We start from the raw sequence: 14,865 nt of genomic DNA, 5'->3' as shown, positions 1-14,865 counted from the left end.
AAAAAAAACGACTACATGTCTAGCTGCTGTTTTGTGGCTTGAAATGGGTGTTAGAAATCCACTTTCTATAATTTTGCAATATATATTTCAAACCATTTAAAATCATATTCAATAGCAGAAATAAATGTTTCTCCAGCTCCACAGGTTTCATCACCAACAAGTTATAAGTTGGGGACCATCATTAAATCCAAATCTTCACTTGTCCAAATGCATGATCAGTAGCCTACGAGAGAAAGGCAGTGACTGAGCGCAAGTTAATGCTGGTGCATCTTCTTTCTGAACTATTGCTCCACCATGTGGCAAAATGTAAAAATTACTTTAATATCTACAGTATTTCAATTCTAAATTCCCATGTTACCCTGTTGTGTGCTTATGTGTGAGCATTAATATCTGTACAGCAGACACCTATATCCAGTCATCTCGAAATGCCTGCAAGAAAATAAATCTCAATGTATGTTGTAACATATATATTAACAGTAAATTTACTTTGAACATTAAAATTCTGGAGGAAGGAAGCAGAGAGTGTTAGCTTTTCAGAGTGAGCCCCACCATGATGGAGGAGCAAGTTCAGCATCTCCTCCTAAAAAAAATGTTTATGTCCTTTTGGTTCACCCTAGGACTGAAGCTCAGTGCATCCATCCTAAACCTGGAAACTTCAGGTGAGACAAGGAGAACCTCTAGCTCGATCTCAAACTCCTGGTCCACATCCCAAAGGCAGATGAACTGATTCTTCTGGTGTCAGGGACACCACGGACAGTGTCTCACAGAAAATCCAGGAACAAAAGAACAAATCACAAACAAGAGAAAATCTGCAGATGCTGTAAATTCCAGTAACACACACAAAATGCTGGAGGAACTCAGCGTTTCAGCCTGAAATGTCGACTGTACTTTTTTCCATAGATGCTGCCTGGCCTGCTGAGTTCCTCCAGCATTCTGTGTGTTGAAAAGAATTAATGCTGGATAGAAAGGGTGCAGGAGGCTTAATAAATTCACCACAAGCTGTTACCTTAAGTAGCTCCTTAGGCACTGCAAAATCGTTGGTTCAAACACCATATCGTATGGATAGGAGAATCATGATGTGTAACTAGCCCGTCAGTTCGTCTGATGCTGACTCTAAGTTGCCTCCTTATTTACCCATTGACTATGTACAGCTGGAGCAACTGCGACTGCATGTTCAACAGAAAACCCAATTTTGTAAGTCACACCCTAATTAATCACTTGCCTCCAAACATTATGCTTTAGCCCTCCTCATCCATTTTTTTTAATCATTACTAGCATATCAAATGTCATGCAAATTTCACTGATACACCTACCTCTCTCTCATAAAAGGTACTACACAATCACCATTAGCAGTTGCTGATCTGTAGAGGAGAAATACATCTCAGGCAGAAGACTTACCTCCCAAAATTATTGCAGCCAACAATAAGACCACCAACAGAGCAGAGCTAAACTATTGATAGAAATATTGTCATCATATAGACTGCTATTACAACTTTCATCCAAACTTCCATAATTTAAATTTGTAGATTATGTAAACCAGTTATCGCTTATTGGAACTCCTTCCACCCCACTGCCCCCAATCTTACACCAAGAGACAATCCGTTATAATTGCTCCTGGTAAGCATTTCTGGACCCATAAAACACCTTTCCCTAATGCTTCAAACTTCCCAGGATAAAAAGAACAAAATATTGCAAATATTGGAACCAAAGTTTAAGGACTGCATCTACATCCGAAAGTTGAGATTTAATGGATTAGCAGATATTTCGGAAATTGATAATGAGTACTGTAACAGAAAGCAATATATATTTTTTTAACCACTCAGAATTCAATCTGTGCTCATGGTTAAAAGCTTTATATATTGTTTCAACAATTTAAGGATCATGGGTTTATGTACTACAATAAATCAGACTTGGCTTCGTACTCAATGCAAATCACCTTCTTTTGTATTTCTCATTCCGTGTTTCCCTGCTCTCCATCTACATACAAACCTCAAAAGATTCCAATTGCTTTTCAATTTTCCATTACTTTACCGTGGATTCAAGTAAAAGATCTTGTTACTAATATATACTTACTGATACTCCTCAAGTTATGGGTATCATATTTGTGTCCATTCTGTCTGTTGGCAACCACCTGATTGTCAGTTCCTCACAGATCTTGCCTAGTTTCATTAAGCACTATAGAATAATTGCCATAGTCTAAGGCAACAACATTCCACTGAAATAAAAGCCCAAAATTCTGCACTCAGTAGGCAGAGCAGTTTGTTTTGATTTTCATTAATCTTAAATATTTAACTAAACCAGGTCACCTACTCTGAACACTTCAGAAAAAAAATCCAAGTCATGTTAAAAAAAAACCCGGGATTTAGTTAGTTACTTGTGTCATGTATACAGCTCTGAAAAATAAAGTGATTCTGTGCATAATAGCTTAGTGATAATTATGAGTCTCAGCAAAACAGCATCACTTAATGGACTTACTGTTAATGTATATAAGTCATCTCATGCATTTATATTTATTGTGCTTTTATTATGGTGTTATTTTAAATCTTAATTTTTTTTGTTGTCCTGCAATGGATCTGAGTAATAATTACGCATTCTCCTTTACACTTGTATACTGGAAATGACATTGAATAATCTTGAATCTTTAATTCACTCTTGCATTGGTCATTTCAATTGCTGTAATTTTTCCCCACAATTAACGACATAGAATATAGAACAGTACAGGAGTAGGCCTTTCAGCCATGATGTCTGTGCCAATCAGGTATGAAATTAATCTAAACAAATTTGCTTATCCATATTCTTCCATTCCCTGTATTCAATATATTCAGTCCAATGTATTCAACTATGAGCAACATTGCTGCAAGTTCTGTTTCAGTCTTGTCTTAAAATCTCAGTACATATGGATGCAATCAACAGCAAATGAGGACAGGCCACAATATACATAACTCAATGATTTCACCGAACATGAAAGAGCATATATAAATAGAGCAAATAACAACACATAATTTCAACCAAGTGTTTAAAAGGACTTTAAAAATAGAGGAGAGAAAGAATTCTCACGTAAAAGTGATTAGAGGTGTAATGATGATTCCTTTGCTCACTGCAAAGACAAAGGTTAAAAAGATTTTCCTGGAATATTGAGATGCTGGAGAAAAACAGAATAATTAAACAGATTAATTAAATATTATTTGCAATAACATGTAGTAGGCTCAGAATGGTCAAAACTATTGGATGATACCTCAACAAACTTCAAATCATTTTTAAAGGGGAAGCTGTAAAATATGGATGATGAATTACTTGTTTTACAGATCATAGAGATAATTTAAGGCTACAATGAGGTACTTCTCGAACTTCACTCCAGTTGCAAACTAATATATTGTTTTCTTAATACTTGACTTTAAACTGGCAGTCAAAACTAAGTGTTTATTTGTAAGAGAAAAAATTACTGCAGTAAAAATATTACATAGGACAATCCATTTGTTTCAGCACAGCATTTTTACCTTGTACAAGTGAACAGTATAACGATCAATTAAAATCAAATAACTGCTGGAAATCTGAAATAAAAAGTGACAGAATTAGACAGCATCTGTGTAGAGAAACAGAGTTAACATCTTTAAGGTCAAAGAATCAATCAGAACTGATGTTCCCTAGATGCTGCCTGACCTGCCAATTGCTTACAGCAATCTTTGCTTTTATTATGAACGGATGTCACTGATCTGCATGAAAATATGCAGATTTATTCAATTACCAACAAGGCATAGTTCCAATAAATTTATAAATAAATTGGGTTTCACTTGTTTGAAATCGTGAAACCAAATTTGATGCAAGATCACTGTTAAAGGATTAAATCACATTTCTCTGCAGATGCTGCAGAAAATATTTCCAGCATTGTCTCATTTCAGAATCACAGCAGTTAGCTTTTGTAATAGCAAGCAGATGTAATAATCAAGTGATATAAGCCCTTGCAAATGTTGACAAATATGCTAGAAAGGTAAATATGCAACTGCAAATCAAATAAAAAGTTGCAAATTATGTTATATGACTATATAAAGTGTTCAATCAAAACTCCTTTTTCTTCAGAATAAAATCATCTTCCTTCCGACATTTTCATTAAGGTGGGAAGCATCTCTGCAGCATTTTATAGATATTAGTTTTCCTAATCATGTTTTCTTCTCTTTTTGCGTTTTAGTTCTTGTGCACAATTGGTGGTATCTGATTCACTCTCAGAAAATTTTCTTTTCTTTTTAATTGGTTTGCTATATTTATGGCAATCACTGGCATCTCCTTCATGGATTTCTGTGTCTGTATTTGGTTCCTCAGTCCTTCGCTTTCTCTTTTTGGATTTACTGTCTAAAATCTCTTCAACATTTTCCATTTCATGTTTGGTAGGACTCTTATCCAACTCTGTGCAGCTCACAGTCTGCTTAGCTATCTCTTCACATTCTTCATCCTTCCATTTTTTCTTTTTCTTCTTTTTCTTCCCAGCTTTACCACCATCTTGTTCAACACAGTCCTCTTCCTGCAGTTCTTCAAAATCTGCACCATATGGTGCCTGCACACTAGGATTTAAAACAACAAATCACTTAAGTATAAATTAAATAGACAGAGACTAACATTTTTAAGTTTTTGATCACAAGTCAGTTATATGACAATATGAACACTCATCCAAGTTTTTGAAGTCTTATGGCCTGTGTTCCATAACTAGCACTCGATTCACTGCCGCAGATGTTCGATAGTCTGAATTTATGCCTAATTCTTTCCATCAGCAGTAATGATATCCATATGGTTAAACTGGTAACCAAGGGAGGCACCAACAAATTCAAAAGAGTAAGATTGAATCCATTCCGAATGTTGGATCCTATTTGTTAGCATTCAGCTGAGAAAGTGGTGGGATAGAGCTGCTCTTGAAGCTCCAGACAATAGTTCAGCATTACTTCAGGGTGGTTAAGCTTCAATGCATTTGGATTTAAAGAACCAGCTGAGTTTTTTTTTTAGCAAAAGTATGGATCAATTTTTAATGATCAATATTTACATTTAATTTGTTTTTCTAAAGTGGAATTAAATTCCTCAAATATTCATGGTGGGATCTGAATTTGTCTTTTCCTAAAGATCAGTTTTACACCAAAACTACTACGCCACTGAACTCCGGTCATCGGTTCTCGTCAGTCATTAACAAGTGTAATATGCAGCTCATAACACAGTAATACATAAGTGTAATATGTATTACTCATCGCATCTTTATTACTTTGGATAATAGAGTGTATCCTAAATGTTTTTATAATCACAATCTCAGTGAGCAGAAAAACTATTTGATACAGCATGGAACCGGCCCTTGGGGCCCCGACGAGCCGTACCACCTAGCACCCTGCCTATTTAACCCTAGCCTAATCACAGGACAATTTACAATTACCAAATTTACCTACTAAAGCAGTGGGTATGTGAACTGTGGGAGGAAACCACAGCACCTGGGAAGAACGTACAAACTTTCTTAGAGGACACTGGAATTGAACTCCAAGCTGTAACAGCGTTGCACAAACTGCTACGCTACCGTGACACCCTGAATTAATTCTACATGACTGCTGCACTTACCTGTGCAACCAAACTAACCACTAAATATATGTACTCAAAATATCACCAAACATTTATTCAGAACTTAAGATGAGAAGGTGAACCTAACCGGGTATTTATTCAGAGACAACCGACCTCCTTTTTCATTTGTAGTGTGCCTAGCTGCACTCCAGAACTAACTGTATCTCAACCATGCTGTTTCAAAACAGTCACGACGCTAACATTTACCCAACAACATGGGAAAAATGCCGAGGTACATCCTATCCACAAAGAAAGCAAAATTAATCTGGCTAATTATCATCCAATCAGTCTACTCTCAGGTACTGGTAGTGATAAAGAATATTAAGGTGTACAAATCCTTGGGGCCTGCCCATTATCCTAATGTATTGTGGAAAGATAGGGGGGAAAAAACTGCGGGGCCTCCAGCATAGACAGCTGTGTCTTCAATAGCCATGGGTGAGGTACTGGAAGACTAGAGGAAGATTAATGTTGTGCCTTTATTCACTGAAGGGTGGAAGGACAACCCAGGGATCAACATCTGGTGAGCCTAACTTCACTGGTGGGAAGTTACTGAAAGAGATTCTGAGGTACAGGACCTACCAGCATTTAAAAAGGCAAGGACTGATTAGAGATAGTCAGCAGTTTTTTTTTAAAGAACGTGGTGGCCAAGAAGATTGATGTCAGAAGAGCTGTAGACGTTTCCTACATAGTGTTAACGAGGTCCCACATGGTAAGCTGCCTGGAAAGGATATAGGGCAAGTTAGCCCATTGGAGACTGAATTGGCTTGATATTAGCAGTCAGAGAGGGGTAATGGAAGCTCATTATTCAGATTGCCAGGTGCTCTGTTGTTTGTCAAATACATTAACAATTTGAATAAGAATGTAAATGGCATGAGTTGTGGATGACATCAAAATTGGTGGTGTAGTGGACAGTAAGATTGTCTAAGGATCTAAGCCAATGAGAAATTGGGCCAAGGAACAGTGGATGGAATTTAATTTGGGCAAGTGCAAAATTCTGGATTTTGGGAAGTTAGATGAGGACAGACATACACTGTAAATGGTTGGGTCTGCTGTTGAACAGAGACAACACATACATAGTTTCTTGAAAGAGGCAACTCAGTCAGGTGGTGAAGGCGGCACAACGCACAAGTACTTGCCTTTATCAGACAGGGGACTGAATGCAAGAGTGGGGACAGCATGTTACAGCTGTACAAGACTTCAGTGAGAAACAACACAGAACAGTGTGAGCAATTCTGCATGTGGTTTATCTAGAGGGTACAGAAAAGGTTCACAAAAGTGTTGCTGGAACTACAGGACTTGAAGAAAGACTAGATAGGCTGGGACATTTTCCCCTGCTTGGAGGCTGAGAGACGATGATAGAGGTTTATAACATTATGAGGGACACATAAGGAGGATGGATAGGGGAGTCTAAAACTAGAGGATATTCATTGAACACAAGAGGGACATAGGTTTTTCCTCACATGGTAGGTGGTCAGTAGATGGAATAAGCTGTCAAAGGAAGTGGTAGACGTGGACAATTATAATGTTTAAAAGTCATCTGGAAAGATTCATGGATAGGAAAGATTTAGAAGGATACAACCAAAGTAAGCAAATGGGACTAGCTCAAAAGGCTAGTTGGCATGGACGTTTAACTGAAGGACTTGTTTCCATATTACATAATTATCACTGAAAAGAAAAATAAGCCAACTAACTTGTCATGCAAAGAACTTTCAAACTCAGTGATTAACCCAAGTTAAAAGATCCTGATTTGGATTGAAACTCAAGTCAAAATTTAAATCTATTAGTACAGAATTGTCATTTGCCCATTTTTCCAGGCAGTTACCTTTTATCCAACCGCCCTCGAATGCACAGTACGCCAGCAGCATCAGCATCCAGTTGCACAACTTCAAACTCCAGAGTATCTCCCACTGTTACTTCAAAGCCTGGCCAGACTCCATTTGCATGATGTGGCTTGGGAATGGAAGCATTAAAACACCCATGCACCAGGCAGCCAATATGACTTGGAGCAACTTTATTCACCATGCCCTGCAAAAGTTTGATGGACAATTAATCCTTTGTTGCTGTGGATGTTAAAAGTTTACAGATGACAACTACAATACCTTATCTTGAAATTCAAAAGTCAGATTAATGTACTGCAAACCCCATTATACAGGGATAAGTGAAGTAGTGTGTGACTTTAAGCAGCTTCTGAAACATTAAGTTTGACACTGGTCTAGCCTATCTGGTGAAAAGGGGTGGTTTCCCTGATCGCACAGCAATTTATCGTTTCCTTTTTTGTTTTGCTTCAGACTATTCCAAGACAAGTGCATTCGCATTGACAAACTTCATCAAAATTCAATTGCAGATTAATTCCAATTTCCACTTAAGAAACTTCCCTTGGACCCTACTGCAAACTCCATAACATTGCCACCAATTCCACTCTGTTCCCCATCGAATCTCTCAGATAAAACAAGAATATTCACAATACTCACATTGTTTTCAACTCCAGGCTGGGGATCCAGTGACATAAACCTATTTATACCATAACAATGCCAGCTACAGCCTCTCAGTAGCTAAAACCTTATTCCCATTGCTATCACCTCCTACCATATCCTCGTGACTTCTTCAGCATTAACTAATTTTCCACTCTGTTCTCAACATCTACTTTCTCAAGACCTACACATTTGTCCATTTCTAACATTCTTTTATCCACACCGTTTTTAAATATTCTTTTTCTCTACATTTTTTCCTTCTAAAGCTTTTCTCAATACACTAGAACTTACCACCAGCTTTTGTCCAATGTTGGGCCTGAAGATAACAAAATCAGCTTCAATGTTGACATGTATATATCCTTGGTCATCAAAGATGTCACCTAACTCACCAATTAATCTGATCTTGTTGTATGCAACTGGGACACCCTGCAGACTAAAAGAAAGTGCTGGAGGTTACAAAATTATTCCCATGTAATTTGCTAGGAAGATCTTAATAAACAACAGCAAGTATTCAGATGTTCCAAAAAGATGATTGAATAAAAACTGTTTCAAGCTGAACAAGCAGCATCTTATTGTACAAAAAGATCTAAAGGAGATGCTGCTGGAAGCATTTTACATGCCTATTATAGTAAAACATAAAAGTTGAAGTGAAGATGCAGCACCTTAAACTAGAAACCATTTTTTTCTCCAATGATAATACTCAACCAGCCTGAACTTGAAAAAATTAAATAGAAAATCGCAGTCTCAGTTTAAACTTGCCCTCAGCTTACCCAGTATGAGTTTCACCAGTTTTAGCTGGGTCATCAAATATATCTTCCGGGACAAGGGAACAGCACTGGTGGGATCTGTGGAAGTAACCACAGGTCATGATGTTGTCACCATTACAACTTCTTCTCTCCACCCCCCAAAATAAAACATGTTTTTTCCCTCCCAAGGGGGCAGTCCTGATTCCCAGGTAAGTGCAGCACATGCTCCCTTCGCAGGATGAGGAAGAGCCACTGCAGATGAATCTGTAAAACCTGTAAATTGGCTTTATTTAGCAGAATTGACTCCCCTCTCAAGCAGGAGTACATGTACCCCTGATGTTTTCTGCTATGTGCAGTTAACCTGATATGGAATAGTTTGGCACTGTGCACATCCTCATCTACGAAGCCAGATCTAATCACCAGTTAATCAGAGCTATGAATAATAAAATCATGCCATCAATTAATTTTATTTTTCTCTGCTTGCAGTTGTTCTATGTTCTATTGGGCACATAATTATGAGAAAGATGGAGGGATTGTGTAGATAGGAGGCATTTGAATTTGGGGTTTTTGATTTACTTTTTTTTTAATCGTTTCGGCACAGCATTGTAGGTCGAAGGGCCTGTTCTTGTGCCATATTCTTCTATGGTTATTCAAGGTTCAGAAAAGATTAGAAATTGCACAAATGCATGGGACTTTAGCCCAAGACAATGGTCCTGCCTTCTAATTAACACTATGTACCAATTTTAGTATGTATTGCATCACTTGGCAATTTTGTGTCTGTATTTTTCACTTACAATTATCTGAGACAGGTTCACATTTGAATAAATGCAATGAAGTGGAAAAACAACAGCTGATTAAGGTACAGAGCAATGAACCTCCACTTAGTGATCTCAAAAAGCCCTCAAACACCATTATCAATGGAGAGCTTCCAAACTGGAGTCTATTTGGTAAAGCAAAGAATGCAACAGATGGCATGTCCACAGGATGCCACAAACAGTGTCGGACCTATAATGGCAGGACACTAATGATAGGGACCCGGGAAAGCAGCCTGTTAAGGTGACTGGGTGGCGAAGAAGTCATTTAGCATGCTGACCTTCCTCACTCAGGCCATCAGGTTTAGTAGTAAGGGCATTAGGCTACAGTTATATAAAACACACTTAAGAGTAATGTACAGGTGTCCCCTGCTTTTCGAACGTTCCCTTTACGAAACCTCACTGTTACGAAAGACCTACATTAGTACCCTGCTTTCGCTTTCAGAAGGTGTTTTCACTGTTACGAAGAAAGGCAGCACGCAATAAAAAATCAGCGCGCGCCCCAGATTCAGAACGGCATTGCTGAAACACGTTGCATTGAGCAGCCATTAGCAAGAGGAGTTCTAAGGTGTCGGAAAAGCCTGAAAGAGTAAGGGTGTTACACCTAGCGTAAAACTAGACATAATTAAGCGTTTCGATCATGATGAACGAAGCAAGGACAAAGTGCGTTTGGCTTGTGGAAGTTGACGAAGATGATGTTGAAGAGGTTTTGGTATCCCATGACCAAGAACTGATAGATGAAGAGCTGATGCAATTGGAAGAGGAAAGGATAACAATCGAAACCAAATGCAGAAAGTGAAGTAACTGCATGAGATTTTCGCTGCAATGATAAAGTACGACTTTAATTTTGAAAGGGTACGTAGGTTTAGGGGATATTTGCAGGGAAGTTTGAGTGCTTACAAACAACTGTATGACAGAAAAATGCACGAGGCTCAACAGTCAAGCAAGCCTTCCACATCAGTCACAGCAGACAACAAACCTCGACCTTCGACATCGAGGCAGGCAGTCATAGGAGAAGATGAGCTGCCTGTCCTGATTGACGATGAGATGACACCCCTGTGTCCCACCACCCGGGCCTGGACAGATACTGTACCGATTCGCGAAGAACACAGCGGTAGCCGGGAGGCACACGGCACATCTTTAAGAAAAAAGCCGAAATAAACATGCTAATTAATAAGGTGCCGCTTAGCACGTAACTGTCGGCCCAGATCAGAAGCTTGTGAGAGATTTTCTGCCGAGAGCGCTTGCGTGAGATTTTCGCTACGGAGATCTGTGCAGGCAATTGTTGTAGAGAAGTATTTCTACTTTATATAGGCTGTGTATTTATCATATAATTCCTGCTTTTACTATATGTTACTGTTATTTTAGGTTTTGTGTGTTATTTGGCATGATTTGGTAGGTTATTTTTGGGTCTGCGAACGCTCACAAATTTTTCCCATATAAATAAATGGTAATTGCTTCTTCGCTTTACCACATTTCGGCTTACGAACTGTTTCATAGGAAGGCCCTACCTTCCGATGGTGGGGGAAACCTGTACTGCTTTGTTCATGCTTATAGGAAAGACAGCTGCAAACTGGAGTAGATACAAAAGAGATTTATGGGGATGCTGCGTGGACTTGACGTTCTAAGTTATAGGAAGAGATTTGTCTGAGGGGTAATATTTAAGAAAAACAGAGGGCAGTGAGAAGAGGAGGTCGAAGTGGGAATAACCGTAACATTTAAGAGACATTTGGATAGGGACATAGAAGGGAAGGGCTTCGAGAGTTATGGTCCAAACACAGGCAACTGGATCTAGCTGTGGTCAGAGTGGACCAGTTGTACTGAAGGGTCTGTTTCCGTACGATGTTACTCTTTGGCTCCATAACAATAATCAGAGAACGGAGGCGGTGCAGAGGAGGTTGACAGGTTGATTTCAGAGATGATGGGGTGAGGCTATGAGCAGAGATTGAGTCACCTTCGGCCTCTTCTTCTCACTGCCCTCTGTTGTTTTAAAATGTTACCCCTTTGACAAGTCTCTTCCTATAACTCCACGCAGCACCCCCATAAATCTCTTCGGCACCTTCTCCAGTTTGCCATTGTCAGAGAGATTGAGAGATTGATGGGACTTGCTGGTATTCAGAAGAATGAGAGGAGATTTTATAGAAACATATGAAAGGGATAGGTAAGATAAAAGGCAGGAAAGTAGTTTCCACCGATAGGTGAGACTAGAACGAGGTGACATAGCCTCAGGATTCAGGGGAGTAGATTTAGGACGGAGAAGAGGAGGAACTGCCTTTCCCAGAGAGCGGTGAGTCTGCGGAATTCTCTGCAATTGAAGCAGTGGAGGCTACCACAGTTAAACATATCTAAGAACAAGGTTGGACAGATTTTTGCATAGTAGGGGAATTAAGGGTTATGGAGAAAAGGCAGGTAGGTTGAGATGAGTCCAGGGCCAGATCAGCCATGATCTTACTGAATGGCGGAGCAAGCTCGATGGGACAGGGCCTACTCCTGCTCCTATTTCTTGTTCTGATGAACCCCAAACTATAGCCCCACACTCAGATTACCAAAATTCCAGCATGCCAACTTCAAATCCCAGATCCTCACACCAGCATTTGCATCTGGCCATGCACTCACATGGCCACCCAACTCCACAGATCCCAACCCTGCAAGCCCCAGATACAGGTGCTGTACCTAGGTGTTGCCAACTATACCTGTGCTCTGGCCTCACCCCATTCATACTATCAATAAACATCTCAATCTGCATCCCTGATTCCTGTCCCCACCTGATCAACCGGATCATCAACTCCATGTCACACCGTGACCCCAATATCCTGTCACCCTATCCTCATCCAAGTTCACTCTCCCTATCCCAATTCATTCTTTTCAAGATTCACCAGGATATTGCCTGGATTGAGGATTTTAATTCCAGTGAAAGGTTGGACAAAGTGTGCTTTTATTTTTCCTGGAGCAAAGGAGGCCAAGGGATGTCCTGATAGAAACAGGTAAAAAAAAAACGAGTGGCATAGGTAGTCAGTTTTTTCCCCATGGCAAGGGTGTCAAAAACAAAAGGGTATAGCTTTAAAACAAGTTGTAAAGGCAACCCTAACCCCCGCAGAAAAAGTGGGGAGATCTGGAGTTTGCTGACGGAGGAATTAGTGGAATCAGATACAATTATAACATTTAAGAGGCACTGAGGCAGTCACTTGAATAGGCAAGGCATTGAAGGATATGGTTCTATTGAAGGCAAATGGGATGGCCCAGAAAGGCAAAACAGTTCAGCATGGATATGATTGTCAAAAGAGCCCGTCTCTGGGCCATACAACTGATTCTTTCCACATCCCCTAACTCTTCCCCCACCAATCGTCCTACAACCCCTTCGCCCCTCCTCCAGCTACCCTTTTCCCCTCACCCCATCACCCCTTCATCCCCAGCTACCCCTTTTCCCTCACCCCCTCACCTTCATCCCCAGCTACCCCTTTCCCATCACCCCCTCACCTTCATCCCCAGCTACCCCTTTCCCCTCACCCCATCACCCCTTCATCCCCAGCTACCCCTTTCCCCTCACTGTCACCCCATCACCCCCAGATACCCTTCCCCTCACCCCTTCATCCCCAGCTACCCCTTTCCCCTCACCCCATCACCCCTTCATCCCCAGCTACCTCTTTCCCCCACCCCTTCATCCCCAGCTACCCCTTTCCCCTCACCCCATCACCCCTTCATCCCCAGCTACCCCTTTCCCCTCACCGTCACCCCATCATCCCCAGCTACCTCTTTCCCCTCACCCCATCACTCCCAACTACCCCTTTCCCCTCACCCCATCACTCCCAACTGCCCCTTTCCCCTCACCCCATCACCCCCAACTACCCCTTTCCCCTCACCCCATCATCCCCAGCTACCCTTCCCCTCACCCCTTCATCCCCAGCTACCCCTTCCCCTCACCCCATCATCCCCAGCTACCCTTCCCCTCACCCCTTCATCCCCAGCTACCCCTTTCCCCTCACCCCATCACTCCCAACTACCCCTTTCCCCTCACCCCATAATCCCCAGCTACCCTTCCCCTCACCCCTCACCCCAACTACCCCTTTCCCCTCACCCCAACTACCCCTTCATCCCCAGCTACCCCTTTCCCCTCACCCCATCACCCCCAACTACCCCTTTCCCCTCACCCCATCACCCGCCCCTACCCCTTTCCCCTCACCCCGTCACCCCTTCATCCCCAGCTACCCCTTTCCCCTCACCCCGTCACCCCTTCATCCCCAGCCACGACCTTTCCCTCTTCCCCCCCCCCCGACCACCCAGTTCTCCCCGCTTTCTAACTCCTTATACCCCTCCCCACCTCTCTGAGAAGCGGAACAGCTCGGTTTTGAGCTGGCGTTCGATGCCGCTCCGCTTGCGATTCAAGTAGAGCGGGCAGAGGGCGAGGTGTCGGCGGCAGGTGTCCAACATCAAACAGGAATGTGGGCTCTGGATGAGGGAACAGGCATCGGTGAAGGAAAGCGAAGCTCCAGATGCCAGCAACGGCGAGGCTACCACAGCCGTGGTCGCCATGCCGTGATGTACCGTAAATCCGAACAGGCAGCACGTTGTCGTAAAGTCTCCGGAACGGCTTCCGGTCTGGGTCGGCCGGCAGGTGGCGCTGCTGCGGTACCAGTTGGCCTCGGCAGGTGGCGCTGCGGCACAGGTAGCGTTGGCTCCGCCCATTGGAGAAGGAAAGAGAGAATTGGTGCCAATTTCGGCATGCAGAAACCGTCTCCGAATTAAGGGTGAAATGGAGAGAGCTGTTGTCGTTCAAAAAGGTAGTGAATCTTCAGAATTTTCAGTGGAGGCTCAGCTACTGACTGCATCCGAAAGCACTTGATTTCCTTAATATTCAGATATCTACGGATGCAACACACAATATAAACACGAGAAATTCTGCAGATACTGGAAATCCAAAGCAACACACGCAAAATCCTGGAGGAACTCGGCAGGTCACACAGCATCTATGGAAATTAATAAACAGTCAAAGATTCAGAACCCCCTCCTTTGGGACTGGAACGAGGGGGGAAGATGCCAAACTAAGAAGATGGGGGGAAAGAAAGCTGGTAGGTGATAAGTGAAGCCAACTTGGGGGAGGGGGAATTAAGTAAAAATCCGAGGGTGATAAGTGGAAAAGGCAAGGCTGGAGAAGAAGGAATCTGATTGGAGAGGAGAGTGAACCATGGGAGAAAGGGAAGGAGGAGGGAAGGTGATAGGCAGGTGAGGTTAGGGAAGAGACAAAGTGGGAAG

At 41.7% G+C, this 14,865-nt stretch overlaps 1 protein-coding gene across 1 annotated transcript; it reads right to left on the bottom strand.

Moving 5' to 3' along the window:
* Positions 1 to 2,392: 2,392 nt before the first annotated feature.
* On the bottom strand, positions 2,393 to 14,159 carry polr1f (RNA polymerase I subunit F). Its single transcript, XM_072251963.1, has 5 exons — positions 13,934 to 14,159; positions 8,828 to 8,902; positions 8,349 to 8,490; positions 7,409 to 7,611; positions 2,393 to 4,556 (listed from the first exon to the last, which is right to left on the bottom strand). Exons 1-5 carry the CDS (start codon positions 14,143 to 14,145, stop codon positions 4,154 to 4,156), a joined length of 1,035 nt encoding a protein of 344 aa, XP_072108064.1. The 5' UTR covers positions 14,146 to 14,159; the 3' UTR covers positions 2,393 to 4,153.
* Positions 14,160 to 14,865: the final 706 nt, after the last annotated feature.

Source organism: Mobula birostris, chromosome 3, assembly GCF_030028105.1.
Source record: "Mobula birostris isolate sMobBir1 chromosome 3, sMobBir1.hap1, whole genome shotgun sequence".
NCBI classification, from domain to species: Eukaryota; Metazoa; Chordata; class Chondrichthyes; order Myliobatiformes; family Myliobatidae; genus Mobula; species Mobula birostris.
Note: the sequence above shows the minus strand (reverse complement) of the source record. Positions and strands in the feature narration are given on the sequence as shown.